Raw genomic sequence first — 27,541 nt, 5'->3', positions numbered from 1 at the left:
GAACCACTTACTAGTGACAAGAGGAAAATCCACCGATGGTGTGGTAGATGATAGTATCGCCACCGTCGAAGCATTCATACTCATGAGGGTGACTGGCGCCCTGGACAGGGTGGTGGCCGCAGTGGTTTTTGAACTGGCCATGAGTGGTTGCGGGAGATAGGTGCCTGGCCAATGCTGCACCAAACAGTCGCCAAAACATTTTCGAACCCGATCGTCCTCGTTTTTATCTGCACAGGTCACCATACAAGCTTGCGTGTTATCCACTGTAAATCATCCTTCAGTAAATACGGAGAAACGAAACTGCCAATATGATGACCCGACAAAACTTACTGCAACTCTGACGACAATTCATATCATCCACATTACACTTGCATTTCGCCGCAACTGTATGCATTATTGACAAAACCACGAGTATTAAAAACCTGAGATGCATCAATATTATCATGATGGATTTTTCTCATTCTCAGAGAGTTTCTGGGATTCACGTATGCTTTATATCTGCGAATTGGGATTTTGACGAGTAACACTAATCATGATCCAGGTTTTAAAAATTGGACACATCATCAGGAGAATAGGAGAGTCCCAAAAAACAAAAAAAAATAGGAGACGGGCCAGGCTGTAACAATGATGGCTCATGAGATTGATAACTAGACTTATGTAAACCGTTTGGAAGATCTTCCTAAATCATGGAAAAAGTCCTCCAATCAAGTTTTTTTTTCTACAAGGCATTTCGAGCTTTCTGTGGTTTTGATCAACGTTTCACAGAATTTATTGAGCTTTTGGGAAGGAGAATGAATGAGACACGGTTCACTATTTATTACGCTTTCTCTTTTTTCTTATTTGTATATCAATAGTCTCTTTTTTCTCTTTCTTTTTTTTGGTTTTTTTCCTTATCGTCGCCTTCCCCTTCCATTCCCTCTTTCATTTTTCACTGTGTGTAAAAAGCCAACACCCCTCCCCTTCCCTTCATTATGTACGCTGCTATCTTGTTACTGTTTGGTTTGCTTCAACTGGCATTAGCAGGCACGGTTTCTATTCAGCAACCCAAACCAAACAACGTATGGCAAGTCGGTCAGACGGTTACAATTAAATGGTTGGCATCGAAACATTTAATTTGAGATAAACTCTTTTTTTTTTCGTGTGTGTGTCTCGCTGTTTGAAATTAAGCTGATGGGGTTTTCTTATTTTTTCTGCAACAGGAAACTCGACAAGTCCGCTCATTATGCCAACGTGTCCATTGCTCTGGCTTCAGGACCAGCGCAGGCACTCGTCATTGATCGTGTGATTGCTGCCAATGTCAATGCGAGCTGCGGTCATTACAACTGGACCATTCCAAAGAGTGTTAAGCCGGCCAATAACTAGTAAGACCTAAAACCTTAACGGGGGACCCATCCATGATGAAACGTTTTCTTTAATCGATTTCATTTCCGCTGCCTTTCTTTTTACGTCTTAGCGTGGTGGAGATCGGACCGCACTCGTCGGATTTAGCATTTGCAGGTTTTATCAGCATCAAACCAGCTCAATCAAAGAAATCTTGTCATCGTTCGCACAAAAAGTCGCAGCACAAGAAGGACACCAAGAAGCTGACGCCCACGCCCACCAAGAAGCATTCGACGACTCACCATAAGTCTTCCACCCATTGTCACTCGAGCCATACCCATCAACCTTCGGTTTGCGAGGCCGTCCCTGACTCGGAGAAGCGTGCTGGATCGGCCTCGATTCGTTGTCGCCCTATGCCCACCAAACCTGCCAAAAAGTCGCATCGTGCAAAAGCACAAAACAAATCTTCCAAATCATCGTCCTCGTCCAAGCCCGCTGCGCATCATGCAAACTCTACGACAGTGACTACAACCACCACTCACACTTCCGAATCCGGTTACATTATTTGATAGAATCGTTTTTTTCTTCTTATTGTATTATTCGCTGTTAAAGTATATCCGTAGGTTTCTTTTGTTTTTCCATGTGTGGTCTGCCGCGCAGAGACACAAGGAAATAATAAAAAACCAACATACGTTTTATGAACTTATCGAAGGGACGGCCCTGAATAGTAGTGCAGCATGTGAAACCAATTTAAAACAGGCTGCATGTTTTAAGTTTAGCGGCCATGCACATCTCAAACTATCGCCGGCACGGCTTTTTTTTTTTGTTACTTCAGAGTTCCGTTCGTCCACTAACCTCACTGTCTACACTGGACAGCCCATTGCGAAAATCGCAATTAAACGCAATCAAAAAGTAGTGGGGAAATCAAATCGAACTTTTTTTTGAGATAGAGTAATTTTGGTTTGTTTGCAAGTCACAGCAAAATACAGAATCGTGTCCAACACAGGCGATATTGAAGCAAAGGATGTAGGGATAGGAGTGCGTTACAATTCATCGTGACCTGCGTCTTCTTGTTCTTCTTTCTTTTCCCCATCTTGTTTGGGCTTGATGTGAAGCTTCTTGCTGCTGTTCTCTTTGATGAAGCTGATGAGGCTTTCCATGGAACGGTCGCCGGTGTAATCAATCACTTCGTTGGTGCCAGCCTTGATGAACTTGAGAGTAGGGAAGCCCTGAACGGAGAATCCGGCGGCTTCAGGCAAATCGTTTTCGGTACCATCCAACTTGGCAATAACCAGGCTGCCGTCGCCTTGCTCTTGAACGAGTTCGCCAAGTTCGGTCCAGGTGGGGGCCAATCGTTTGCAGTGACCGCACCATGGGGCGTATACTTCCAAAAACACGTCCTTGGACTTGTCAAGGACAATGTCAGTATACTGCTTACCAACGACGACTTTAACGGGGCCATTGTTGTCGGAAGGAATGTCTTCGGACTTGAGAGTAGGCTCAATTTTGCCGGCCGAGTAATCCTTGAGGAACTTGGCGAGATTGTCCTTGGTCACCTTCAATGACTGGTCCAGAGGGAATTTGGCGCCCGTCTCTACATGCTGAATAGCGAAAGCGGGGAATTTGTCTTTCAAGCCGAGAGTGGAAGCGTGACTGGCGTACTTGACCGCATTGATGTGAACAAAGTTGATCTTTCCCTTGTATTCTTTTGCCAAAGCTTCCACGGCGGGTCTCAGTGACGCCAAATCTTCGTCGGATTCCACAAACAAATAACTCAGGGGCAGTCCCGTTTCGGCATAGTAGGGGAAATTGGTGGCATCAATTTCATCCAGCAACGGCACCGAATTGGCTTTGATGAATTCTTCAAGCTTGTCCCTGTCCAATTCACCGACGTGTTCGTTTTTGCCTTCGTCAAACTGCTTGTACAGGGTCACGGCGGGCATTTGCTTGACACCATGCTGCTTAGCCAGCTTTTCGTCGGTAATGATACCAAAGAGAAAGTCATCTCTTAATTTCTCCGCCAGTTCCTTGAACTTGGTCTTGGACTTTTCATCGGTAGCATACGCAATCACGACCACTCGGTCGGAATCCTTGAATTGATCAAAATTGTCGGCGTTCAATTCAGACACCGCCGGGGCCGCTTGTCTACATCATCGCATAAATGTTTGGCTTCTCAAAAGGAGGGGATTCCGCATATGTAGAAAAAACTTACTTTTTCATGTAGCTAACAATGCCCGACGCCTTTCTCGCTCCCTTGTAGTCGGTGGGAGCACCTTCTCTGAACACCTTCAATGTTGGATAACCACGCACATCATATTCCTGGCAAAGGTCTTGATGTTCGGTACAGTCGACCTTGGCAAGCTTAATGTTGGATTCCTTTAGTTGGGTTGCAGCTTCCTCGTACTCAGGAGCTTTTGGTGTGAAAAACGAAAAAGTGATAAATAAGGCTTCTGTGAGCTACTGTCATCCAGACACCAATTCTCATGATAAAAAACAAAAGTTTACCGAGCGCTTTGCAGTGACCGCACCAAGGTGCAAAGAATTCGACTAGCATCAATGGTTCACCCAACACTTCATCCTTGAAGGTCTTTTCTGTCAACGAGATAACCTGATCATCGGCAAGCACAGTTTGGGTCAACGCGACCAATGTCGTAGCGAGAGCGGTCCACAGAAACGAGGTCTTAACCATAATGACGGGAAAACAGTTTTTGAAAACCGAAAGAAAAGAGTTGAAGAAAACGATCAGTTCGACGAGAACCAGCTGGCTTTATTTGACGGATTTTTATTCCATGCAGATTGGAAAAAAAAAAAAAAAACGCCTTTGTGTTGCGTCCTGATTGGATCGCCGACTGTAAACAGAGTCACAAACACTCGTATGTGGGCACCCTCATGCCGTCCGTAACGCCGTCATTCAAAAAGGGTCTATCTTTCTCTCTCTGTATATGAGCGAGCGGGCCGATAGATTAAGGAAACTCCAAGGGGGGCACTCTTTTTTGCGACTGCCTTGGTTTGGATTCTCATACCCTAAAAAAGAGTTACAAATTACTGGACTGTCATCACGTTTAAGAATTGAGCCAATGTATTGGATAAGTGAAATACTTTGTCTACGTGAGCACCGGGGAGAGAAAGATCTATACAATACTCTCCGTTACCTTTTAACGATTTACCCCATTTTCCTATTGTCTTTTGCTTTTAAAGCCATTCAATCCCTGGTTCTTCTTTTCATTGCTTGTGCACTTATTTTTCTTATCCTTCTTTCTCTTTGTTCAATTGGACGGCCCCCGTATCGTTGAACAATCGATTGAGTTTCCCTCCTTTTTCTCTCGTTTCGTTATCTATTTTTTTTTTCTTTTTAAGAAAAAGTTATCATTTTTAACTATTTCTATTTTACTTTACAACTCTTGTGCTCTTTTTTTATTGTTTCTGCCAAGAGAAAACTGACCATTCTTTGTATCAATATTAAAAAGCTAGGGGAATGAATCACTCGAGTCACTGCATACTGGCAAGAACAGAAAAAGATAATTGACAAGGAAAAAAAAAAGTGACTACGTAGAAAATCAACAAGTAGTATTATAAGAAGTAAGTCAGTAATTTTATTTTCACCATCATAAAGACTGGCAAAAATAATAAGGAATACTTTCTTTATTATTCTTCTTCTTTTTTTCTTCCCTATCCCCTTTTTTTCCCTGTATTTTTTTTTATTCTTTTTTTTTTTTCTTTGCAGGTATTGAAATCTTATGGAATCCTATTATTATAATCATACAGTATCCGAAAAGGAACAGGGCGTTCAAGATTTAGCGGTCCATATCCATGGCGACCGTCGTTCGATCCAAACTTCTTCCAGCACACGCCGCAACAGTCTTCGATCTGAGCTGTTGGAAACCAAACCCAATGATCTAGATCAGTTATTCGAACGGTCCACCGCGGTAGAATATGACATTTGTTTCCCCTCCCAGCCGTCTTCCACTGCCGTGACCTCGCGCGATATGGATCTAGGCGCTCTCGCTCAATACGCCCATCACGCTGTCGAACAGGACTTTAATAAATCCTGTCTGCCGCAGCCATCCGATTTCGACTTGCAAAAAAAACTAAGTCGCTACGGTGATAATCATACTCCGGTAAAATTTTCATCACAATGAAACCATACATGGACACTTTCATCACGATAATGATAATAACCCGAAAATTGCAACGAAAAACCCCAACTCCTCCCTAGTCCTTGCCCATCCATCAACGATTAGAAAGGTTCATTTATTATCATCCGGACACAGGGTACCGACGGGGCCGCTGTCTGATGGATCTTCAAACCGACAACTGCACCCTGGAAGATCTCTTCACTAAAACCAATTATTGGATCGATATCACTTCACCCTCCACTTCCGAAATGAAATTAATATGCAAGGTAAATTTTTATTTTCACACTTCAGTCTTTTTTTCCACACAATACCCGTCCATAGCCCTTTCAATCAACCAGCTGCTCATGTCGTGATTTGAACATTCTATTTATATGTTATTTGCCGACAGATATTCCGGATCCATCCACTGACTGTAGAAGACATCATGTCGCAAGAAATCAGAGAGAAATGCGATGTATTTAGAAACTACCTGTTCATATGCTACCGAGCCTTTGTTCACGATGATGATGTCCTCAAACCCATCAGTTTTTACAATATCGTTTCCAAACGAAGTATCGTCTCGGTAAGCACTCTCTCTACGATCAAGGTTTCTCTCTCTCTCTCTCTCTCTCTCTCTCTCTCTCTCTCTCTTCTTCTTTACCCTCTATGGCTTTTTAATTTTTTCATAAAAAATGACTCATTCAAGTGTCATGTTTTGTCTCTGTGACACAGATTCACTATGGTCAAGTCCCTCACGTCGACCATGTGCAACGACGAGTGGACCAACTTCAAGGGTATATCATGGTGATTCCCGACTGGATTAATTACGCCATCATGGACGAAATTACAGACAGTTTTGCCCCTATCATCCTTCAAATCGAGTCCGAGGTCGACGCCATTGACGATCTTGTCCTACTACTCACATCCACCGATCAATCCGATATGGTGTCACGAATAGGATCGTGCCGCAAACGTGTCATGCAAATGCTTCGATTGTTGGGCACCAAAGCCGATGTCGTTCGTACATTGATTAAACGATACGAAGAACGCAGTCGCGACGAGGCCGCCACCGTCCATCATGTTGTCACTGGTCCCACCACTTGTTGCCAACAAGCATGTGCTCACTCTGTCAACAGTAAAACCCCCACCACCATTCTCGGCCACAAGAAGAAAAGTAGTTCCATTATCCCGGATTTCATCGAGGATGATGGAAGGATCCTGCCCGACGTGGGCCTCTATCTGGGCGATGTTCAAGGCAAGCATTTAAAAAAACAAAACAAGATAGTGAACAGTACCTCTCTGTGCCCATAAAAACTTACCTTCATCGTCAACAGACCATATTCTGATGATGTTGCAAAACCTGAATCACTACGAGACTGTGTTGGCCCGTTCCCATTCCAATTACTTGGCGAGAATCTCCATAGAGTTGACCCAGACATCCAATTCCACCAACCATGTCATTGGACGTCTCACCATCTTTGCCACTGTCTTGCTCCCTATGAATCTCGTCACTGGTTTGTGGGGTACGTATATCATTATCGTTTTAGTTTCTTCTTTTCTCCCTTCGTGTGGTGATGATGAGTTGCCTGTGGGTTAATAACAAAGGGACATTCGAGGGGATGAAATTGATTGGGGAAACATAAAAAAAAAACTTGGATTTCTAACTCGCGCTTTGTTTATATAGGGATGAACGTCAAAGTACCAGGCAAAGACGTTGACAATTTGATCTATTTCTTTTGGATCGTATGTAGTCTAGCAGTATTTGCTATTTTATCGCTCACGGTGGCCCGTCGGCTTCAATTCTTTTGAAGACGATGAAGAATAATCCCAGTTTTCGCTGTCGCGGCCCTTGAATGAAAACTCTTTCATTACTATTTTAGGCTTAGCGTCTAGGGGAAAATGATCGCAGAAGCACCCAAAACACATCCCAAAAAAAAAGTAATCAGCGCCAAAGCAATAAGGGCTAGTGCCACGGAGACAATCATGTATTTGAACATAAATTGGGCATAAGTTATACCAGAGCTCCCGCAAAAAGGGTCACTGCTCAGTCTTTTTTATCATTTTTTCATTCCCCATTGCTTTTTTATACATCATATATATTATTTGCCATGACAATAACAGTAGTTGTTTTTAATTTTACCACGTTTGGGACGTTGTGATGAGAAAAAAAAAAAGGGACCGATCGTAACTTTTTCTTTTCATTGGTTTCAAATGACAAGAAAAAAAAAGATTGGATCGCGGAGTATGGATAATATCACATGTTGTGTTCTAGTTGCTTCATTACTCATTTCTTGATAACCGCAACTTGGAGGTTTGGGTCCATGATGACTCAGCAACAGGAGACAGTACAGATACAGTATTTGTAAAGAGAAGGAAAAGCGTGTTTAGGAGCCATGGAGACAATCAGCCATTTTATCCTCTTTGGAGTATTTTTAATTTGTGAAAGGGAATGGTCAATGCAAAATGGGGATGTGAGTGGTGCTTCTGGCTGGGCCCGATTCAAACTCCGCATAAAAACCGTGCGTTGAACCAAGAGGAAAAAAACAACATCATGTTTTTTCCACCTCCTCGCTTTTTCTCTTATTTCACTTGATTCCCTGTTAATGCGCCATGCACATTGAAATTGCTCAAGCCGTCGACTTTTTGGGACGTCTTCTTCAGAAACTCGATGCCACCATCGTTGCTCAGTTTAAGGACATTCTCGCCGTTTTGTTAAAACAACGCTTCACTGATCACTGGGATCCACAGCAACCGTGTCGAGGAAACGGGTTCAGAGCCATCTCCAACTTCAACGGACGGCCCGACCCTGTTCTAGCCATTGGTAAAGACGCAACCTAATTTTATCGTCAAGGGAGATTTTAAATGACTGACGTTGGTCTCTTCTTCTTTTGTTTCTTCTTTGTATAAAGCGGCTCAAAAAGCAGCGATTTCGCCAGAAGTGATACATACATATCTTCCTCGTGATTTTGTGCTGTGGATTGACCCGTTCTCGGTCTCGTATCGAGTGGGTGATCATGGTAATATCATGACTCTGTTTGAGGACACTTCTCGTGGTCGAGTCTCCATGAAGCAGGCTCCCAGTCCACATCTCCACTATTTGCAACCTAAAAGTTCTACTCCCATCCGGATCTCGCCACCCAACAGCCCAGAATCTACCAGAGTGGCAAAGCACACTCATCAATCATCGCCTCTGGCCGTCAGTGCCAAGAAAGAACAAGAAAAGGCAAAGCATTATGAACAGCAGAAAAAGGTGTCTCAACAACAACAGCAGCAGCAGCAGCAGCAACAACAACAACAACAGCAGCAACAACAGCAACAGCAGCTGGTGATGGCCAATTAAAGCAAGACAGAAAGAAAAAAGAAGAACGTAGGTTTCCCGCAAGTGTCACCTCGTGTTCCCAGTGTCTTTTTTTTTTCTTCCTTTATCTTCCACTCTCCTTCCTCATCAACCTGATTCTCCTTTTGTTCCTTTCGCCTTAATTTTCCATGTAAATGCTCCTTCCTCACGTTTCCGTTTTTGTTTCTCATTTTCTCATTTTTGGTTTCTTTGTATTTTACACCCATTTTCTTCTGTGTTTATTGTTCTTCTTTTTCGTTGTTTGATTTTTGACGCATAAAAAGCTGGCATTGAAATATGAAAAGAAAAAAAAATGGTGAGAAAACTTTTTGGATTCCTGTTTCCAACTAAGAAAAAAGCGCATGGTGTATACTCGCATCGAGGTGGCGTGCTTGAATGACCCTCCTTGCATTGGCAGCATAGAGCGCTAATTTGGGCTTGTTACACAGGATCTATCATTTTTACCCGATGTGAACGGGTGATAATTGATCCAACCTGCCGAAGGCGGTACAATGAGTGACGCATTTTTACAACAAACATCAACTATCAGATGATAGAAACATCAATGCGGTAATCGCCAGCATCAGTTGCCACAATCATTCATGGGTTGGAAAATCCTTAAAACATACAACTGCTCCTTTGGGCAGTGGTAATGAATGATGCAGCTGCCCTTTTCATTGGCATTTCGACCTGAAAGCACCGACAATTCCAGCGCAGACAAATCGCATAAATATTTGTTTTGTTTATTTATCTGAGAACAGACTAGAATTGGCCTTTTTATATGGAATATATGGGCAGATTTGCAGGGACGACATCGGCTGGTCAAGAAAGAATGTCAGAGAGAGAAAGTGTCGACAGAATAGACGATTTGCTAAATTGAGTCTAGTAGAAGTACAGTACTCCTTTGAAAACATGGTTCCCTCTTCCGACTTTGATAATTTACTATCGTCTTTTTCGATCAAGTTTTGTTTGGTATTCCTTTTGGTATTCTAAGGAATTCACAGTAATATTTCATGCTTTCAAACATGTAATGCGATCCATCAGCTCTGACACTTCATGTCTCTTATTGTCGGCACAACAAAGCTGTATCGCAGTTAATCACCATAACGCCGCCAAATCCTCAAATATTATTACTAATCTTTAATAGGAAGACTAGTTGGTTAGATTCTTATGGTTCAGTTCACAATAAATCTCGGAACAATTTCCTGAACATAAAATAAGCACAAAGCAGAAAATAGGCACATTTATGCTATGTGACTCGCTTTTAGGGAAGCGGTGCCAATTGATCTTTTTGGGTTCGTGCGCTCATCAAATGGTCCATCATACGATTCGATCCATCTGGAATGCTCAACAACACACTCCTCATACCCGCTTTTATTGCGATCATCCTGGTACTGGGCATCGCAGGTAAATTTTCATCTCGACACTGTCATTCCCTGCTTGATATGCTAATGCATCTCTCACTTTAGTGGCTCTGAGCTTCCTCAAAAAGAAACAGACCAAGAATACAATACTTTTACTTGGAACGAGCCATGCCGGCAAAACAGCTTTGTATACCTTGGTAAATACAAACATGATTTGCGACAATGAGGTCAACGAAAAAACTAACCCTTGATGCTCATTATCCAGATGCGCTTCAATAAGCGGTCGCCGACGGTAACGTCCATGAAGGAAAACCAAGGGTCCATCACGTTGGATAACAAGGTAAAGCTTGGCACCCTGAACAGCAAACCGTGCGATTGGAGGATGCAGCAGTTAGGGACTGATTTGGATCTATATGTATCCGTATTCCTAGACATTCGATCTTGTGGATATGCCAGGCCATGAACGCGTACGGTATCAATATGCGGATTTCCTTCCGGTGACACGTGCAGTCGTCTATGTGGTGGATAGTACCTCGGTGAGCCGAAACATTCGCGCTGTCGGTGAATATTTATACGACATCTTGGCCAAGCCTGTCACTCAGCGCGATCGTATCCCGGTGTTGGTAGCATGCAATAAGAGTGACATGATTACCGCCCTTCCGGTAGAAAAAATCAAGTCGATCTTGGAAACCGAATTGTAAGTGAGAGAAACCCAATATGGCCTGTAAAAACGAGCGGGGAACTAACAAGGATTGATATAGTAACCGTTTGCGAGAAACACGCACGGCCGCTGTTGAACAGCAGGCTTCGGATGCCGATGAATCGGAAGCGTTTCTTGGGTATGAAGGTGAATCTTTCAAGTTTGATCACCTCGAAAATAATGTCCAATTCGAATCCTGTTCCGTGGAAAAGAAGGAGATTGAGACAATCAATGATTGGTTGATGAATGTGTAAAATAAAAAAAGGAAACTGCTTGTAATTACGGATCGTATTAAGGGGAAAAAAATAGCCTGTTTATATAATTTGTATTCTGATTATATTGTGATATCTGTCTGTGAATCTTTTATATATATTTTATATTATCTGCATCTACCCTCATGAGAAAAAGCCTTGGTGTAAGGAGTCAATTTTTTTTTACCCGTTCACTTGACACGAGTGATGTAACGACTGAATACGGCAGCAATCAGGGCCATGAGACCACCAAACGCAAGCACCGACGCTACACTGGACGATTCATCGCGCTTGACCGCATCAGCTGCTGCAAAGATGAACGCAGCAATGATAGCCACTGCAAATTGGGGGAACACAATGTACATATTATGGACGCCAAGAATCATGCCGGCATCAAATTCTTCTTGCTGATCTTCCAAACGCACAGGAGAAGAGGATACACTCGAGGATGAAGGCGAAGCGGCCTGCAACTGACGGCGTTCATCTTCGTAGCTCACGTATTCGCCAACAAGTGAGAACGGAATCCACAAAACAATGGCCCACGGGATGCCCATGATCGCCAATACAACAGTCGCAGCGAGCACCGATCGTACATACCATGCCGACAATAGCGCGGCGGCGACCATGAGATGCGAGGCGGTGTAGATGTTCAGCATGGATAACCACGGTGCCCGTTTTTCGAATCTCATGCCAACCGCGGGGATGATGATACCTGCAATGACGGAAACGATACTGTAGCATAATAAGGCAAATGACCCGGCCCGTGTTCCCTCGGACCAATCGCGATCAGTGTCTGAAGGATGCGTAGCAAAGTAGATGTCCGAGACCCACTGAGTGCTGTAGAACAAGAAGGGGAACCATCCCATCCACGCAAAGAATTGAGTGTTGCACAAGCTTTGAATCGGTTTGGGAAGGAATCGGAAAGCTCGCCAAATGTACATGAACGTGTGGTACCATGGTCTACACCGAGAAGTTCCGTTATTTCACTTGTTCCCGGTGTTTGGTCTCTCCATATCCCTGTTGCCCCTCTCTTTCCCTTTTGTTTTGTCCCACGTTGACTTACTGATTGTCTTGATCCACCGCTTCCAATGGCTTTTCTTTGACGCCGATGCAAGTCACTGCCAAGGTGGCACAAAAGACCACCATCGCAACGATACAAAAGACTTTGATCTGAGAATCGCCCAGCCAAGGAAAGTACGTGACGAGATCGAGATAACCGACAAAGTAACCAATCACCATGGCCGAGTTACTCATACGCGCACTCCACGCATTCGCATACTCTTGCTGCCACAGAGGAGGGATATCTAAAATCAGAGCGCGACAGATTGCTTGCACGGCGTTCAATGTAAAGTCCAAGAAATAAAATGCCGATACAGCCACCACAATCGCATACGTGTGTGCCTAACAATAATATAAAACATAATAATGAGCCATCAAAAAGACGAAAAAATGAACACGAAAAAGATCAAGGGGGTTTTGCACGAAAAAAAAGAAAGGGCAGTTGTTTGATTTGACACTTTTTTTTTTCAAGGATAGAGTTGGTCAGGGATACAAGGAAGCAAAGGGTGGAGAATAAAGAAGAAGAGAGGGTTTAAAGAAACAAATACTTACAGCGTGTTCTGCATCGTTCGGATATAAGGATTGCCCGATGAAAGCCCCGATTTCTTTGGCATAGGCAACGCCCACCATGGAAAGGCAAGTCAAGATCCCGGCGACGACGATGAATGGACGACGTTTTCCGAAACGAGAAGTGCACTTGTCACTAAATGCACCAATTAACTAAAAATAGCAGGTTGTCTGTAAGACCCATCGGCCATTATGTCATAGGATATATTGACACTCACGGGTTGGACAAGGAGACCCGACAATGGTCCTGCAAGCCAGACCAACGCCGTCAACTCTTTCGAAAGGTCCAAGGATAGCAAATAAGGTGTACCATACGATAATTCGACCGTCCCTGTGAAAAGCAGAACCAAATCATCCAAGTGGCGCGTTAGTCATTGTTCCTTTTTTTCATTGTACGGGTCCCCAAAGTCAAATACTTGCAGGTAAACTGGACGCCGGCCATGCAAATGGTCAAGGTCAATATTTGAAGCAAGTTTAGACCGGGTCCGGACGATGTGGATTCGGCCGACTTGACGAAACCGAGGGCTTGACCGGTACTGTTGTACGTTGACGGATCAAACGACGACCGACGTCGTTTGTATTTAGGCCGACTCAGCGGTGGTTTCTTGCCACTGTTTTGGCTGTTTAGCAACGGAGTCTTTTGATTAGGTTCGCTCATGATGTGAGAGAGAGAGATAAAAAAAAAAAAGAAAAAAGAATAAGAAAGCAGAAAGAAATGCAATGATCTTTTTTCCTTTTTTGCGAAATCAAACGCTGTCTCCTACTGCTTCATATATATACTATTTTTTTTTTTTTTTTCGTTTCTTGTGCTTCCGAGGAGTCACCTGACCTCTCATTGTTCAATTCAAGCTTTTGCAAGGGGCAATGGAAATAGGATCTGATGATCAACGAACCAATGGCTTAGTTCAGCCGCTCCCCCTTTTACTTTATGAGGTGGACCGGTTGCTTAGAAAAAGGAAAAAAAAAATAATTGTATGAAAAGGGAGTACCCTGAACGGTACCTCGTCAAAGTAACTTTTTGGCGACGATTATGGAGTATTTTCTTGACCTATGATGTCCAGCCACAGATGATAGCTCCTTCCTTTTTCCTAAACCACTTGTATTCCCGATGCTTCCAATGGACAGACACAAAGGTCACAGTATCCACTTGTCATCATCATGTTGCAAAGTTTCATCCCTCGTACACACTATTTTATCTTCTGCTTAAAGCATAGCCTTGGCCGAGGATCGACCATTCGATGAATACAAACAATAAAGTTGAATGTGGAGAGAACTATGACGTCTTTTTTTTTTCTTCACTATCAGGAAGATTCGTGGGGAAGGCGAGGACACAAAAAAAAGCATGCAACATCACTTCAATATCCGCCTATGCGTCAGCTGACCAGAGGATGAGGGGTAAGATGTTGGGTATGTACTTTTTAGCTGGCTGTGTAAGGTCCGGATTATCGGTGCCGAATCCGGTTGGGGTTGATTTTTTTCTTTCTATTGCTTCTGAAGAAGCACAAAACTATCGTATCACTTTCTGTTCGTTGCGATGAAACCGGTGACGCTGTCAGTGTATAGTAGGGGAAACCATGATTAGATAGAGTAATATCATTGATCATCAAGTTATCGCGCCAGTAGAAACACAGCAAGTTATCAGTCTCGTGTCAACAAGCATCTTATCATGAAGGGTGTTCCTGACGGATGCATCGCATAAATGAAAATATACTCACATGCAATGCACTGTCCAAGTCATTCAGTGTCATTCATCGACATCTTGCATGCATCTCCACGATACAAGGAATAAATGCAATCCGTCACCATGACAAAATACGCCTATAAATAAGTATGCATCAATGATAAAGCAAAAAAAAAAAAGGGAACGAGAAACATCACGTCCGTGCGTGTCGATACGGTGGCTTCCAAACCTACAAGTCCACTCAAATCGCCGTGGTCGCCATGACAGACAACCAAAAAAAAAAAAAAAAAAAAAAAAAAAAAAAAAAAAAAAAAAAAAACACTCGATCCATTGGAATTCCCTTTTTCGTCTCTCTTCATCTTGTGACTAGAAATGCTTTTTTTTGTTTCACGGTTTATTGATTATTTGGGAAGATGGAAAAAAAGAAAGACTGCCAAAAACAAATCTGCATGACGGACTGCACCAAACTCTACAAGGCATCATCATCTCTCTACAGAGCAGCCGCGGCCTCGTTAGCGGCTTGCTGAGCTTCACGTCGCTTGATAGTGGAAGCCAACACCTGGGATCGGAACGAAAGACCCTTGGTACGTTCAATGACTTGCTGATATACAGACGTTACGGGTGTGTTCATAATAACGGTATTCTAATAACGAAACCAAACAACATGAGTGATGGGCGATGGCGCCAAGTTGGACGAAGGAGGACTTACCTTTTCAAAGTCGATCTTTGCGTCGACGCGAGTATCTCTGATCAGATTCACGATCCATTTTTCACCTTCTTCCTGATTCAAGTTGAGGGTCTGTGACATATCCTTGATGTTGATCTTTTGATGGATGCGGCAGTAGGTTTCGGAGATGTACTGTCGTGCACATTCCGTGAATTCGTCCTGTCGAGACGATAAGAAGAAATCATTGCTGAGCACATCCTTGCATTCCTTCAACTTCTTTTGCGCATCATCGAAATCGAAACGGATGAAAAGAGCTTCAATAAATTCGGTGATAGGATCGCGGTATTCATACGATTCTTGTTCAATCACTTTGACGACTTCCTTCATCTGGTTCTTTCTACGCTTGTTGGTGATCACGGCCGTAGCCAAGTAACGCAAGATCCAGGGGCAAGAAGTCTGGATGGTGTTGATGTATTGAGGCAAAAGGAACATATCGACGATGGCATCACGACCCTTGGGGTGGTTGAAAAAGATGAACAAAGACCAGTGAATAAGCCAGCTGCGTTGCTGAAGTTGCTGAAGGGCGGATGTAAAATGCTGCAAAAAATCAAAAAGTTTAATCTCCCTTGAATATTGACAAAATATGTCTTTTTGGAAACTCACTTTTTGGTCAATGGTTTCTTTCAGCTTTTGCATCTCTTCCAAGGCAGCGTCCCAGTTACCGGTCAAGATTTCCGAGGCCATTCTACCCCACGACGCATACAATACGCGATCGTTATCAGTCGACTACAGAAAGGTCAATCTCCATTCAAATTTTATCTTAAAATAATAAGGGACATACCAATACTCGGTAATGGTAAAGCATATCAGCAGCACCTCCATAGTCACCGCAGTTGTACTGGAATTGACCAAAATCGTACAAAATTTCAATCTTTTCTTGAGTGATCTGACATCAACGAGAAAAGGATGAGCCATCGATATTTTCGAAATAATTCCAATCACTTTACGCTTCTTCTTATACCTGATAGTTTTCCTTCAAATACTCCAAGTTTTGAATTTTATCGTCACGAAGAGCAGCAATCACTTCGGGTTTTTCCAACACAGTCATCAACTCTTGGACCTGATCACGCAAATCTTCGAGCTGTACGAGCACCTTGTCCTTCTTCTCGAGCAAATCTAATTGAGTGCAATAACGAACAGAACAACCATTAATCGTATGTCTCTTTGCTGTCAACATGGTGACTGACGTACCCTCGGGGGTCTTCTCGGTGTTGTGCAATCTCTTGTAGAGCTCAGCCACGAAATCCACCATGTTGGATTGGCAGAACAGATCATATTTGGCCTTCACCAAGTCATCGGTAGCGTACATCTGGAGAAATTAGAGTCGAGGTCAGTTTTACTGCTACCAAACTTGCTTCGGATCTCGTGTTGCTGCCGAGAACTTTTATGAAAAACATCCATTGCAATTACCTCCTTCAATTCCAAGAATTCAAGCAAAGGAAACACCAAATGGCGATCCAAGAATGGAATCATGCGTTGCGTCAGGTCATGTTGAGCGGCCATGGTGAGTGAGTATGCTCGATTCCGTTGGAGAAGCTTTCACGTCCTGAATCAATCTGAAAAAAAACAACCGCCTCGCTTGATTTTCGCAGTCACATTATCGGCCAATCGCCAATGGCTGTCAATTTCAACCCTTTCCAAGTGCAACGCACTTATTTTTTTCTTTGGCAGTAAAATCCTTGTTTCTCTCTCAAGAAAGCTAATAACATGATACTTGAACAAAACTCATTTTATACCCTGGTGTAATACATTATACCTCGAGAATTTGCTCTGGAATTGCTGAATTCGCTTGTCTGGGCCATTTTTATGGCAAATCAACGGATCTCGCATACCTGTATAAGAATTTCTTCGTGTTCTTTATATTGTTACATACAGTGGTATCAAAATATCCGCAGGCAGTAAAGTGTAACGTTTTATATACGATGCCTTTGTTCAGGGTGTGGTGATGCTTAGTATTAATGTAAGAAAAAAGAGGTTGTAAACAATCCAGTTGTGAACGAGGGAGAAAGACATGCGGATGCCCGCAGGTCTCATACAGTCTGCGGGGGTAAGGAGATAGAACTTCTACAGCGAGTTTGTATGGAGGCAGGATAATTACAAGAGGGAGCAAGGGAGATAAAAAGACCATCAAGAGACTGAAAGAGACGCCGCCAGTGTATCCACTAGAGAATGAAAGAGGGTCAGTCAAATCCCTTACTATAAAAGTGCAAGAAAACGACATACACCAAGGCAAACAACCTTGTCGCCTTAATTGTCCAAGGCAATCGTTGATAAACGCTATGGTATGCTCAAATTCTTCTTTCAGTGCGTCCAATTGCGTCGTCGCCTTTTCCCGAGCCAGACCGGTGGAGGAGGATCCTGTACAGCACGCAAATAATACATCCAGATCTTCCACCAGCGCCATCACACTCATGATGGCCCGTTTGATCGATATGGTCTATCAAAAAGGTATAAGATCATTCGAGCTCGTCGAAATAGTGTGACCACTTTGTACCTCTTCGTTCAATAGACATCGGTTGACTATCCTTCGAACAAAATTACCATGTAACGCAGTAATCTCATCCGCATCAGTAAGCTGGCTTAGATAATCCCGAAATTGAATCGTTTCCGCGTGCAGCACCTAAATGAATGATTTTTTAAGCACGAACAACAACATAAGAGCAGGCGAAATTTTGGAGTGCTTACAGTCGTCATGATATAGCTCCAAAAAGCATTGACAAACCACATGAGACGCATGCGCATCGAGTAAAGCTCCATCAAGTTTTGGTTCCTGCTTGCTTGATGCTGCATTCGAATAAAGCATTTTGTTTCCAATACATATTTGGCCCGCTTGAGTCTTGATACAAGCGTGAAAATGTGGTTATATTCTTCGATGTATTCGCTTCGAATAAAATTATTCACAGGCCAAGGTAGCTTTTTCAAAAAAGACAGAGCGTGAGATTGAAATAAAGAGACATAGTGATGGGCAATTATGCCGTTTGTTGTATTTACCTCGTACATAACGTGAATATCTTGCAACCACACAGAAGGATTCATTGGCTCTGACGCATCCGTATGGTTTTTAGATTTCAACTTTATAATCAACAGATTCTGAGGTGATTCGTGACCGGTAGAGCATGCTTCAGCGAGAAGTTTATTTAATAAACGTGGATCATGCAAGGAGCGTTGCTGGTCCATCTAAAAGAATAGTTAGTATATGGGTTATGCGCCCCCGTTGTCTTTTGTTCGATCATTTTACCTGAATGAAAAGATTTTCCAGAAAAGTGTGCATCACATCGTTGTGCAACAGCAGATAGATGGATGACAATGATTGCAAGTGCTGCAAGAGCCCGCATTGCGCAAGCAAAATGTTCTTTAAATACACTGCCATGTCTTCGTATGGCGCGCCTACATAATGTTCAAAGCATTGTTGCATGGCTTGATCCAAAAGTTGACCCGCGCCAGGCGCCGGCAATGGTGAACGATCCTTGATTGAAGAAGATGTTGTAGCCAAGGGGAAACTGTGTTGCATAAATGGGTGCATCCATGGATCCCCGCTGTTGTGTTGCACGCTGTGATACTCTTCCATGGAAATGTCATCGGTACGGGCCAACGTGTTGTGAAGCACAGTCTCGAATGTGTTGTATTGTTGTAAAACAGACTAAGCACATGGGTATGTTAGATAACGTACATAGGATAATGGCATGTCCCATAGCAAGCTTACGTTGGATAGTCCTAGTTTCAGCGTCAAGTACACCGCTTTGCCTGTAAAAAGAACACGTCGACTGTGATGCTCGGTAAAGAGCGGAAACGAAATCAAGGCTGTCAAAGCGTCCGGCGCTTCTTTGATGTAAAATCCTTGGGACCAAAATAAGCTGCTGTTTTCATCCAAATCCCGGCGTCTATATGTGGTATTTGATTAAGAATTTGCGTTGTTGGCAACTAATTAACAAAGACAGGCCTTACTGCGCAACGAGAAATTCGCCTGCCATATCTCCTTGAAGTGAACCGTAAAAAGTCCAATCGTCCATCAGCCGACCATAGGGAGCGAACGTTTGCTGAAATACGGATAGTAACGTTGTGTAGACAACATTCGTTTCCATCGATTGCGCACTTAAAAGTCGGCTGTAGAGTTCAGAAATCAGATACACGGCGATCGTATGTGGAGTTGCAGGCTGTGATGCGGAATTCCCAGTAAAAGTGTCTGAAACAAGATATAAAATTCGTCAGGGGAGGCATAATTTCATGATCACTCGTTGACAGAATACGTTACCCATGAACGGACTGTGAGCAATAATATCATGCAAAATCCGCAGACTTTGTAAAGGGGTTTCCAAGGAATGACGAAGCTGAAGTATGGAGATCATTTGGGCAGCATCTACATATCGCTGTTAACCTATATTTCTGTCGACAGCAATTGACCAGGAGAGCGCAAACTAAGTACCTTCTTTATACTTCATTTCTCGCTGACCCAAAACCAAGTCAAATTGACCAATGATTTGCATCAAACATGCACCAAATGCTTGACAAGTTTGACCCGCGACAACCGTAGAAGCTTTCACCATACTATGAAAATCAACGGTAAGCCTCAAAACAAAAGAATCTACATCACGCGATTGTGCATTTTTGTTACCGTTGGGCCCACATTCGTAAATTGGATAACAGAATACCATCCTTGCAAAACTGTTGCAGAATACCATGGAGGGCTGAATGACTCAAATGGCGAAGGACATAGTCCTGGTTTATCTGTTTAACAAAAAAGAAGCATGGTTACATAACGGGGTTTGCTATGCAAATTTTTTTCTTGTGGCCAATGCGCTTGCCTCAAATTGCTGTTCACCTAATGCGGTGGTCTTGCGCTGAAAAAGTACGCCTTCGTAACCACGCAACAGAAACAAGACCTCCCGAATCACATCCATTTCGTGAACAAATGTAACATGATCTGTGTCGTGTTGTGCGTAGCGATAACGACTCAATGTCGGATCTACAAGATTTTCCTCGATCAGCCACAACTGAAAGTGTTCAATGGATGAATACAGATGACCTACATAATTGAGAGGCGTTTTGAAGACTGTCCCTGCGCATCAGCGGACCCCCAGCACTATCTTCCTCCTCCTCCTCTTCGCACTGCTGTCGTCGCTTTGTTCGTTTATAATTTTCTTGCCAGTATTGTCGAGTTTTCAAAATCTCTAATCGATGGACATCGTTACTGATATCGGACAAGTGTATGTCGTTATTGCCCGTTTCTTCCTCGGAAAATGAGTCGACTGGATCCACTGCAGATGAATCGAGGTAATGAAGTCGGCGTTTCTAATAATTGTTGATACATTCAATCCATCACTTTAGTTCAGCCTCTCATCAACTTCAAGTTTACCTGTTCGGCCAGCTGTTCAAAGTCAAGGGTAAAGTCGTCGTCGCTGTAGGGATCAGTGGGTTCGTCATCCGAGGAGAGGTCGTTCCACTGTTCCCAGTGCGATCCCTGTAGCGGTTCCTCTCTGAGCACGTCTTTCCACAGTTGCGCTTCGGATACTTTTGCTTCCGGCGCGAGCAGCGATCGAGGTGGATGGGCGAGCGGGTTACCCGACAGCGCCAGTAAAAGACCCAGTATGTCATACTTTAGACTTTTCGGCTAGGGAGATCAAACGACGTCTTAGTATCGTCTCAGTAGCTTACACAGAACAAATATCGCTTACATCGTTGATGGTGGGAACCTGAATGTTAGACTGCAGGAATCTTGATTTGGAAGACCTTAACGCGTTGGCGAGATCGTTGCGCCCCTTGATATAGAACTTTTCGGAGAGACTATACCATCATGCGTTGGACGGATTAAAACGCTAGGTGGTTTTACATATAAATGCAATTCAAGAGCCTACTTTTCATATCTGGTGTCTAATTGATAGTTATCCGAGGAAGTAAATTTGTGGTATTGAAGCTTCCGTTCGACGTCGCGTAGAATCTTTGGATCAACGTGGTCTGACTGGTATATTTGGTAAGACACAAGAAAGTCAATGAAGGACGTGGGTCTTTTTTAGTAATACCTTTCTGTTCGTTACGCGTAGAATCAGTTGCTGCAGCAGATCCGTCGCTGACATCAAGAGTGGATCGGGAAATGCCAAAAAAGACCAACAAACTGCCCTCAGCATGCCATTGACCTTGGAAGCTCTTTTGCAATTGGTCAAAAACAACCTGTCCAATCTCCGACAATCCCGTCTTCAAACGGACACCTTTTGCTCAAATTTTCATTGAATTATGCCGCTTCCATTGATCTTATTAACATCTAATCATTGAGAAAAATAGATGTAAAACAACATTAGAGTTCTTTCTATGAGCCGTCTCGACAGTTTCCTTATCAGTTACGCAAAAGAGAGCGGAAGCATTTTTCGTCACGACATTAAATGTCTTTTTCCAGGTTACCACTCTGATTCGCAAACAGTGAGAGCATCCTTGACTCACTCCTAAGAAATAAAAAGTGCAAACTGGTTAACAGCATGTTGTATTTAGATATTTGCCAATCAGATTAGTAAATGCCACCACATTTTACAAGGTAGACGCTTACACGCATTTACACATTTTACACAATTGAAGTAGGATAACCTAAAATTTTTCGCGGACTCTGAATGTTGAAAAAAAGGCAAAGCCAATTCTATCCAAATTTTTGATCGTTATTTTTGAGCGCATAAAGGCTTTTTCAACCGTTTCATTATGGATTCTTCAGAAGATCAAAAAGCGAAAAAGGCAGCAAGAGCACTTCGTGCACGCATTGATACCATTGAACGACATTTGGAACCCTTATTCTCGAAAAACTTGTCGGAAACATATTCGAAACTCTCTCTCAATGAACGTTGTGAATTCGAAGTCGTCTTATCTTACGCCATCAATTCCCTCTTCTTTAGTAAGCAACTCATCCCTCCATCTCGATAACGCGAACATGTCCAACTAATCACTGACGACTCGGTAGTTTACATGAAAATTAAAGGTCACGATCCAAAGGATCACGAAGTTATGGTGGAGCTGGTAAGTACATGGAATAAATCATTGGGCACGCAAAGGGGAATTCAACGGCTGTTCATAGGCACGGGTAAAGCAATATGTAGCGAAAATCAAAAAGGCAGAAGGCAAAGGACCCAAAGGTAAAATATACATGCGACCCTTTGTTTCATTCTCATGTTACTGACCTACTATTTTTCCTCCCAGCGTCCTTGGTCATCAACAAAGATGCTGCTGCTCGATTTATCAAGGCAGCGTTATCAAACCAAGACAAGCCGGATAAAGGTAACATGGCAACTCGGAAAATGTGCTGTGTAGACATAGTTTATTCATTGGTATGCAACTAGACGAAGAAAAGAATATGAAACGACCTCGCGAGCAAGACGGTAAGCCTGGTGAAAACAAATTAGAGAATAGAGGGACATTTTCGTAATCGGATTACATTCTAGCAGATACTTCATCAGATGGATCGGATGGCGAGTCTGACGAAGAATCGGATAACGGATCAAAGGGAAAATCAACAAAGAAGGCGGCAGCCAACGAAGAAGTCAAAGGTGCGGGAGGCTCCAAAAAGAAGGCGCGTATGGATCCTTTCAAAAGTAAGTCTGCATCGTCCAACCATTGAGCGTACAGAAAAACTCATGATTCCATCCTTAATTCAGGTGCTCGATAAATGAACAAGATTGCATTGACTTGAACTGGCTTTGTCCGCTTTTATTACATTTTCTCATTCTATGATCCCGCGTCATTATTGTCTATACATAAAAAACAAATGGTTTGCTTTTCTGCTTGCAAGTTGCCTTTTTTCACAATTTGAATGCAACCATCTTCATGTGGCGGTCGTGTATGAAACCAGAAAGAATATAAATGTGTATTGGATTATTTACAAATGCAAAAAAAAGGTGAAATGTACATGATAAAAACTATAGACGTTGCATTCGCTGCTCTAGTTTTGTCCTCAGCTCGTGAAGACTATTAACATTACTAACCACTCATATCAGTCCCTGATGTCTTTCCAGCGTCACAATAAAAAAAACAGTTTTCTGTTTATACTTACTTGCATTCAGCCAGCACCGCTTCCAATATCTTCTTTTCGGTGTCGTAACATGATTTGTTTGCGGTGGCTTCGGACCAAACAGCGTTGTTGCGCGATTCTTCCCCGCCCGCTATTGAAAGACGAGGTTTCTTTGGCATCGCATCGTATTCCACTCTAGACTCCCCATTTGCCGAGTGTTGTCGCTTCAACGGTCTTTGCAAATCACGGCTTGAGATCGTTGAAAAAGAATGAAATGAATCGCGCGAGCTAGTGGCGGACAAAGACGGACTTGTGCTCGGTATCGTCACCGTTTTTGTTTTCCGTATATTTCGTTTCGGTCTCGATCGAATTTCGCGAGAACGGCTAGCAAACTTTAAAGCGCTACATCAAGACAGCATGAGTATCACGTCGTTTTTTTTTGTTCAATGATATTGCATACTTTAATGTATCCGCATAAAATGCCTAATGATAAGACAATCGTGAGCATACTGTTACCCTTACTTTTTCCACAGGTAATCTCATTGATACATACCTGCCCTGGAGCAATGTTAATGATCATCATTCCCAAAGCTTTGCCGCCCAAGGTTGGCTAAAAACATGGACCTCAACAAATAAATCTTTGTTTGTCATGGATCCACCATGCTCTTACCTGTAAAATCCGTGTCATTTTGGAGTCACGAAAGGGTATACGTGGCTTTTAATAGCAATGGAGTGAGTTCCCATGTTGAATCATCTTTTTATTAGCCTCATTGCACTTACTGAACCAACATTGAGTGCTTCCACCACTTGGCCGAGGACGAATAAACTTCTGTTAATAGCTGCACTTTCTGTCATCCTTGCTTTCTCATTGCCCGATCTTCGATTATCTTCGGATCCTGCAAGATCGATAAGATTGATCTTGCCACAGGTCACTTGCATATCGTCATTTTCTCCATCGAGTGGATCCACATGAGTTTCGACAATGGTCCGAAAAGACAGGATAGCGTGCGATCGACTGGATCGTGCATTCAATTTTGTACTCGCCGTTGATCGATTCTTGCGCGCCATTCTAACCAATGAATGAGTGCCATTCATCCCAAAATGGGATTCAATGCATAATATAGATAGGGTACCTGAATAATTTCTGAAACTCGTTGTATGATTTAATCGGTCGCTTAAAAATAGAGAAAAAAAAAGGGGTGAGGATGCGTCGCTGAGTTGTATACACTGTTTTGGTCCACTTTCTTACTTACCTCGGTCAAATCAGCTACAAATACATCTCGATTCAGTCCCTCCCTGATATCAAGAGCAATCCGTCGCTGTAGAAATAGTACGCTTGGTGAGATTGTTGATTGTCATGGTAGCCGTGTTGCTGTCCGGTCATCTTACATTTTGTTTTGGCAGCAGCAGATCATATACGCATTCTTTGAAAATTTCCATGTAAGACATGGTGATGCGGACGTTGGAAGACGCTGCTTTGGTTTCAAACAGAAACCTGGCAACACGAGGTATGATGCCTGGATCCTTTGCCGTGCCTTCCATCGTATATGTTTTGCCTAAAAAGAATTCCATTCAATATCACTCCATCCAACGAACAAGTGTGTGTTCGTTCGTTCGTGCTCCGTACCTGATCCGGTGACTCCGTAGGCGAAAATAGTGGCATCCTACGGACTGTAAGTTATCAAAACGCATAGGAACAGCAGGTGCCAAGTCCAAAGACACTTACGTAGCCTTCAAAGACACGGTCAATGATGGGTAAAACGTCGTTTTCGTAAATGTCCTGTTGTGTCGCGTCAGGAGCATGGCAAGAGGGAAATCTATCCGTTTCAATGATGTGAGTTTCGTTCCTGAGAAACCCGACTATCAAAGGCATGCATACTTGTAATGTAATGGATTGTTTGGATTGCGGAAATTGTTGAGCGTGATTTGATCATTTTGGATAACGACGGTATCGTCCGGGCCGTCCTCGTCCTCCAGAAACGGTCGCACTCTGCAGATCACGTTGATTTTCTCGCCTACCGACGGCTTGCTGACCATGACCTTTTTTTTCCGTGTCTCTTTTTGTTTTATCGCGTGTAAAAAAAAAGGCAATGCAGCGGATAAATAGGGTGAACACGTTTGATGGACTTTTTGATGGCTGATCAGCGGATCGGGCGTCTTTATGCAAAAAAGAAATAAAAAGGAACAATGGTGACCGTTCGATTCACTCGGTTGGCGGAGTGTAAAAGGGTCGCTTGTTGGGGCACGTCACTACTGACCCAGGGGCGGGGTTTTAAAAGAAAACGTAAACATGGAACGAGCCCTAGACTGTCAATTTCTCCCAGCACCCGTGTGTTTTTTTGTCGATTTTTTTTTCTCCACCCCCTCTTTTTTTTCAAAGTTCTTCCCCCACTCTGACCATGTTGGCTGCATCCCGCAGAGCTCTTACGTCTCTTCCTACCACTGCCGCCAAGGCTTCGTATGCCACCGCCGCCGCCACTCAAGGCGTTCAAATCAGCACCGCCAAGAACGGCATCAAGGTTGCTTCTATTGAAGAACCCGGTCAGACTGCCGGTTTGGCCGTCGTCGTCAACGGTGGTTCGCGCCTCGAAAACGACAAACATCCCGGTGTCGCTCATTACTTGAAGAACTACGGTTTCAAGGTGAGCATGGTTCCACGTTCCTATTTAGCCATGAATTCCTTTTCTTTTTTTGTGGAATGGATTTAGCGCGTCGACAGTTCCCCTTTATTTCCGTCCCAATTCCTTTTTCCATGGCGACCATTATGCGTTTCGAGAAAACGACATGATTTGGCTAACGTTTGTCTATATTGTATTTGTATAGAACAATGCCAACCGCACTGCTTTCCGTATCGCTCGTGAAGCCGAACTTGCTGGTGCCATCTTGTCTTCCAACTTGTCTCACGAATCGATTGTCTACGCTTCTGAATTCTTGAGCGGTGATGCGTAAGTTTTGATTTGGGAAATTGACATGACCTGGTCTGGGTCATGGATACCAAAAGGGAATGACTGGACGATTGACTGTTTCTTTTTTTTTTGGTGGGGGGTTTCCTTAGTGAGCAATTCGCCGAGATTGTTGGAGATGTTGTTTCCAAGCAGAAGTTCCAGGATCACGAATTCGTCGACGTCCGTAAGCAGACTCTTGCCGAATCCGCCAACGCTTTCGCCACTTGTGAAATTGCTACTATTGAAGCTGCTCACAAGGCCGCTTTCCGCAAGGGTTTGGGTAACTCCATCTTTGCCAAGCCCAGTGCTCACATTGATAATGCGGCTGTCAAGGCCTATGCCAACGAACTTTTCCTCCAGAACAACGTGGCCCTTGTTGGCTCCGGTATCGAACACGGTGAATTGGAAAGACTCGCCGAAACCTACTTCAACCTCCCTGCCGGTGAAGCTCCCCTTCAGGCTTCCAAGTACCACGGTGGTGAGACTCGCATTGAGTCTGTTACTGACAAGGGCAGCTACGTCATTGCCTTTGAAGGTGCTCCTTTGAACTCGGCTGAATACGCCGCTGCTCAGGTCCTCCGGTACGCTCTCGGTGGCGAACAGACCATCAAGTTCCATCCCAGCTCTGGTTTGTTGGCTCAAGCCGCTAGCAAGTTCAGCGACGCCACCCAATTGAAGGCTTTCAACTTTGGTTATTCGGATGCTGGTCTCTTCGGTGTCTACGTTTCCGCTCCCGCTGCTGATGCTTCGGCTGCCACTGCTGCTGCCGCTGAACAGTTGAGCGCTGTGGCCAAGGGTCTTTCACAGGAAGAGCTCGCAAGAGCTATTGCACAAGCCAAATTCGCCGCCGTGGCTAATGTCGAAACTCGTCTTGACCGTCTTGAATCCGTCGGTGTTCAGGTAAGCTCATCATCAAGATAGAGAAAGGAACCCCCCCCAGTAGATTGAAGTAAACGGAGAATGGTTATATTGATTGAATGCTTACTGGTTGCATTTCTTTTGATATAGGCCCTTCAATCCGGCAAGTATACCACTGCATCTGAACTTGCTGCTGTGTATGGTAAATTGTCCGCTGCCGATGTTGCCAAGGTAAAGAATTGGAAATTGTAGGATAAGGATCAAGCGTTCTTCTTTTACTAACGTGGATGCGTTTTCAAACAGTTTGCCGAAAAGTTGTTGAAGAGCAAGGCTACTCACGTCGCTTACGGTCAAATCGACCGCCTTCCCTACGCTGACTCTCTTTCTCTTTAAATGAATGGTTCCCTTATTTTGAGTTAAACAAAGGAAAAAAAGACTAAGAAAAAGAGCTCTATGATTGCCAATTACCTATCCTTTTTTTTATCTCTCTTTTTTTTTATAATTTTTTCTTTTATATAAATAGATTCTACACATACATAGTGCAAAAGCAACATAAAAAAAAGGACGTCCATTCATCAAGGGGGAACTGGCACAAGAATCCATGCATTCATCGATTATTGATATCGAGTGAATGCA

At 43.4% G+C, this 27,541-nt stretch overlaps 11 protein-coding genes across 11 annotated transcripts; 6 read left to right on the top strand and 5 right to left on the bottom strand.

The window, feature by feature from the left end:
- The first annotated feature begins 813 nt into the window (after positions 1–813).
- BYT42DRAFT_571661 (uncharacterized protein) lies at positions 814–2,236 on the top strand. Its single transcript, XM_051568515.1, has 3 exons — positions 814–1,093; positions 1,200–1,361; positions 1,454–2,236. Exons 1-3 carry the CDS (start codon positions 972–974, stop codon positions 1,887–1,889), a joined length of 720 nt encoding a protein of 239 aa, XP_051423100.1. The 5' UTR covers positions 814–971; the 3' UTR covers positions 1,890–2,236.
- BYT42DRAFT_516003 (thioredoxin-like protein) lies at positions 2,237–4,084 on the bottom strand. The gene is made up of 3 exons (XM_051565210.1): positions 3,826–4,084; positions 3,533–3,731; positions 2,237–3,465 (listed from the first exon to the last, which is right to left on the bottom strand). Exons 1-3 carry the CDS (start codon positions 4,007–4,009, stop codon positions 2,364–2,366), a joined length of 1,485 nt encoding a protein of 494 aa, XP_051423099.1. The 5' UTR covers positions 4,010–4,084; the 3' UTR covers positions 2,237–2,363.
- A 1,420-nt stretch (positions 4,085–5,504) lies between these two features.
- On the top strand, positions 5,505–7,576 carry BYT42DRAFT_571644 (uncharacterized protein). The gene is made up of 5 exons (XM_051568514.1): positions 5,505–5,722; positions 5,845–6,018; positions 6,168–6,690; positions 6,770–6,958; positions 7,120–7,576. The coding sequence occupies exons 1-5, from the start codon at positions 5,615–5,617 to the stop codon at positions 7,242–7,244; spliced, it is 1,119 nt and encodes a 372-aa protein (XP_051423098.1). The 5' UTR covers positions 5,505–5,614; the 3' UTR covers positions 7,245–7,576.
- A 469-nt stretch (positions 7,577–8,045) lies between these two features.
- Positions 8,046–8,775, top strand: BYT42DRAFT_614432 (uncharacterized protein; the record flags this gene model as incomplete). The annotated part of the gene is made up of 2 exons (XM_051571859.1): positions 8,046–8,256; positions 8,345–8,775. The coding sequence occupies 2 exons, from the start codon at positions 8,046–8,048 to the stop codon at positions 8,773–8,775; spliced, it is 642 nt and encodes a 213-aa protein (XP_051423097.1).
- A 1,319-nt stretch (positions 8,776–10,094) lies between these two features.
- BYT42DRAFT_571637 (uncharacterized protein) lies at positions 10,095–11,504 on the top strand. The gene is made up of 5 exons (XM_051568513.1): positions 10,095–10,179; positions 10,242–10,333; positions 10,402–10,476; positions 10,568–10,833; positions 10,898–11,504. Exons 1-5 carry the CDS (start codon positions 10,116–10,118, stop codon positions 11,088–11,090), a joined length of 690 nt encoding a protein of 229 aa, XP_051423096.1. The 5' UTR covers positions 10,095–10,115; the 3' UTR covers positions 11,091–11,504.
- BYT42DRAFT_533436 (major facilitator superfamily domain-containing protein) lies at positions 11,279–13,444 on the bottom strand (the record flags this gene model as incomplete). Its single annotated transcript, XM_051565444.1, has 5 exons — positions 13,134–13,444; positions 12,932–13,044; positions 12,699–12,866; positions 12,151–12,488; positions 11,279–12,047 (listed from the first exon to the last, which is right to left on the bottom strand). Exons 1-5 carry the CDS (start codon positions 13,369–13,371, stop codon positions 11,279–11,281), a joined length of 1,626 nt encoding a protein of 541 aa, XP_051423095.1. The 5' UTR covers positions 13,372–13,444.
- A 1,258-nt stretch (positions 13,445–14,702) lies between these two features.
- Positions 14,703–16,790, bottom strand: BYT42DRAFT_571630 (eIF3 subunit 6 N terminal domain-containing protein). The gene is made up of 7 exons (XM_051568512.1): positions 16,532–16,790; positions 16,313–16,430; positions 16,083–16,237; positions 15,903–16,007; positions 15,725–15,847; positions 15,104–15,658; positions 14,703–15,037 (listed from the first exon to the last, which is right to left on the bottom strand). Exons 1-7 carry the CDS (start codon positions 16,622–16,624, stop codon positions 14,885–14,887), a joined length of 1,302 nt encoding a protein of 433 aa, XP_051423094.1. The 5' UTR covers positions 16,625–16,790; the 3' UTR covers positions 14,703–14,884.
- Positions 16,791–17,010: 220 nt separating this feature from the next.
- Positions 17,011–21,269, bottom strand: BYT42DRAFT_571620 (Spc98 family-domain-containing protein). Its single transcript, XM_051568511.1, has 17 exons — positions 21,139–21,269; positions 20,974–21,077; positions 20,794–20,902; positions 20,475–20,729; positions 20,149–20,410; positions 19,924–20,084; positions 19,734–19,846; positions 19,545–19,666; positions 19,374–19,478; positions 19,067–19,304; positions 18,825–19,002; positions 18,360–18,761; positions 18,113–18,298; positions 17,807–18,034; positions 17,616–17,741; positions 17,360–17,558; positions 17,011–17,283 (listed from the first exon to the last, which is right to left on the bottom strand). Exons 1-17 carry the CDS (start codon positions 21,241–21,243, stop codon positions 17,249–17,251), a joined length of 2,928 nt encoding a protein of 975 aa, XP_051423093.1. The 5' UTR covers positions 21,244–21,269; the 3' UTR covers positions 17,011–17,248.
- A 506-nt stretch (positions 21,270–21,775) lies between these two features.
- Positions 21,776–22,926, top strand: BYT42DRAFT_571615 (uncharacterized protein). Its single transcript, XM_051568510.1, has 7 exons — positions 21,776–21,992; positions 22,059–22,114; positions 22,173–22,230; positions 22,295–22,372; positions 22,435–22,473; positions 22,540–22,686; positions 22,750–22,926. The coding sequence occupies exons 1-7, from the start codon at positions 21,803–21,805 to the stop codon at positions 22,758–22,760; spliced, it is 579 nt and encodes a 192-aa protein (XP_051423092.1). The 5' UTR covers positions 21,776–21,802; the 3' UTR covers positions 22,761–22,926.
- A 10-nt stretch (positions 22,927–22,936) lies between these two features.
- On the bottom strand, positions 22,937–25,282 carry BYT42DRAFT_571614 (P-loop containing nucleoside triphosphate hydrolase protein). Its single transcript, XM_051568509.1, has 12 exons — positions 24,982–25,282; positions 24,829–24,919; positions 24,730–24,766; positions 24,492–24,658; positions 24,356–24,421; positions 24,236–24,276; positions 23,883–24,171; positions 23,773–23,817; positions 23,656–23,712; positions 23,563–23,585; positions 23,145–23,504; positions 22,937–23,071 (listed from the first exon to the last, which is right to left on the bottom strand). The coding sequence occupies exons 1-12, from the start codon at positions 25,137–25,139 to the stop codon at positions 23,011–23,013; spliced, it is 1,395 nt and encodes a 464-aa protein (XP_051423091.1). The 5' UTR covers positions 25,140–25,282; the 3' UTR covers positions 22,937–23,010.
- BYT42DRAFT_357089 (Metalloenzyme, LuxS/M16 peptidase-like protein) lies at positions 25,239–27,541 on the top strand. The gene is made up of 4 exons (XM_051563203.1): positions 25,239–25,744; positions 25,926–26,047; positions 26,158–26,947; positions 27,056–27,541. Exons 1-4 carry the CDS (start codon positions 25,502–25,504, stop codon positions 27,155–27,157), a joined length of 1,257 nt encoding a protein of 418 aa, XP_051423090.1. The 5' UTR covers positions 25,239–25,501; the 3' UTR covers positions 27,158–27,541.

Source organism: Radiomyces spectabilis (genome assembly GCF_025331425.1).
Source record: "Radiomyces spectabilis strain NRRL 2753 chromosome Unknown BYT42scaffold_7, whole genome shotgun sequence".
NCBI lineage: Eukaryota > Fungi > Mucoromycota > Mucoromycetes > Mucorales > Radiomycetaceae > Radiomyces > Radiomyces spectabilis.
The sequence above is the reverse complement of the archived record's forward strand: the minus strand, read 5'-3'. Positions and strand labels throughout refer to the sequence as shown.

Coding starts and splice junctions, on each gene's coding strand:
- BYT42DRAFT_571661 (XM_051568515.1), top strand. CDS start 972: ATGTACGCTGCTATCTTGTTACTGTTTGGTTTGCTTCAACTGGCATTA. Junction 1,094..1,199: donor CAGACGGTTACAATTAAATG/GTTGGCATCGAA, acceptor TTTCTGCAACAG/GAAACTCGACAAGTCCGCTC. Junction 1,362..1,453: donor GTTAAGCCGGCCAATAACTA/GTAAGACCTAAA, acceptor TTTACGTCTTAG/CGTGGTGGAGATCGGACCGC.
- BYT42DRAFT_516003 (XM_051565210.1), bottom strand. CDS start 4,009: ATGGTTAAGACCTCGTTTCTGTGGACCGCTCTCGCTACGACATTGGTC. Junction 3,732..3,825: donor CGGTCACTGCAAAGCGCTCG/GTAAACTTTTGT, acceptor TCACACCAAAAG/CTCCTGAGTACGAGGAAGCT. Junction 3,466..3,532: donor ATTGTTAGCTACATGAAAAA/GTAAGTTTTTTC, acceptor GCGATGATGTAG/ACAAGCGGCCCCGGCGGTGT.
- BYT42DRAFT_571644 (XM_051568514.1), top strand. CDS start 5,615: ATGGATCTTCAAACCGACAACTGCACCCTGGAAGATCTCTTCACTAAA. Junction 6,019..6,167: donor CCAAACGAAGTATCGTCTCG/GTAAGCACTCTC, acceptor TCTGTGACACAG/ATTCACTATGGTCAAGTCCC. Junction 6,959..7,119: donor TCTCGTCACTGGTTTGTGGG/GTACGTATATCA, acceptor TTGTTTATATAG/GGATGAACGTCAAAGTACCA.
- BYT42DRAFT_571637 (XM_051568513.1), top strand. CDS start 10,116: ATGCTCAACAACACACTCCTCATACCCGCTTTTATTGCGATCATCCTG. Junction 10,180..10,241: donor CCTGGTACTGGGCATCGCAG/GTAAATTTTCAT, acceptor CTCTCACTTTAG/TGGCTCTGAGCTTCCTCAAA. Junction 10,834..10,897: donor TCGATCTTGGAAACCGAATT/GTAAGTGAGAGA, acceptor GGATTGATATAG/TAACCGTTTGCGAGAAACAC.
- BYT42DRAFT_571630 (XM_051568512.1), bottom strand. CDS start 16,624: ATGGCCGCTCAACATGACCTGACGCAACGCATGATTCCATTCTTGGAT. Junction 16,431..16,531: donor AATTCTTGGAATTGAAGGAG/GTAATTGCAATG, acceptor TAATTTCTCCAG/ATGTACGCTACCGATGACTT. Junction 15,659..15,724: donor AAGAAACCATTGACCAAAAA/GTGAGTTTCCAA, acceptor GATTTTTTGCAG/CATTTTACATCCGCCCTTCA.
- BYT42DRAFT_571620 (XM_051568511.1), bottom strand. CDS start 21,243: ATGCTGAGGGCAGTTTGTTGGTCTTTTTTGGCATTTCCCGATCCACTC. Junction 20,903..20,973: donor TTAGACACCAGATATGAAAA/GTAGGCTCTTGA, acceptor ATGATGGTATAG/TCTCTCCGAAAAGTTCTATA. Junction 19,847..19,923: donor TAGGTGAACAGCAATTTGAG/GCAAGCGCATTG, acceptor TTTGTTAAACAG/ATAAACCAGGACTATGTCCT.
- BYT42DRAFT_571615 (XM_051568510.1), top strand. CDS start 21,803: ATGGATTCTTCAGAAGATCAAAAAGCGAAAAAGGCAGCAAGAGCACTT. Junction 22,115..22,172: donor ACGAAGTTATGGTGGAGCTG/GTAAGTACATGG, acceptor GGCTGTTCATAG/GCACGGGTAAAGCAATATGT. Junction 22,231..22,294: donor AGAAGGCAAAGGACCCAAAG/GTAAAATATACA, acceptor TTTTCCTCCCAG/CGTCCTTGGTCATCAACAAA.
- BYT42DRAFT_571614 (XM_051568509.1), bottom strand. CDS start 25,139: ATGGTCAGCAAGCCGTCGGTAGGCGAGAAAATCAACGTGATCTGCAGA. Junction 24,920..24,981: donor AACAATCCATTACATTACAA/GTATGCATGCCT, acceptor TGAAACGGATAG/ATTTCCCTCTTGCCATGCTC. Junction 23,586..23,655: donor TTAACATTGCTCCAGGGCAG/GTATGTATCAAT, acceptor TCTTATCATTAG/GCATTTTATGCGGATACATT.
- BYT42DRAFT_357089 (XM_051563203.1), top strand. CDS start 25,502: ATGTTGGCTGCATCCCGCAGAGCTCTTACGTCTCTTCCTACCACTGCC. Junction 25,745..25,925: donor TGAAGAACTACGGTTTCAAG/GTGAGCATGGTT, acceptor GTATTTGTATAG/AACAATGCCAACCGCACTGC. Junction 26,048..26,157: donor GAATTCTTGAGCGGTGATGC/GTAAGTTTTGAT, acceptor GGGTTTCCTTAG/TGAGCAATTCGCCGAGATTG.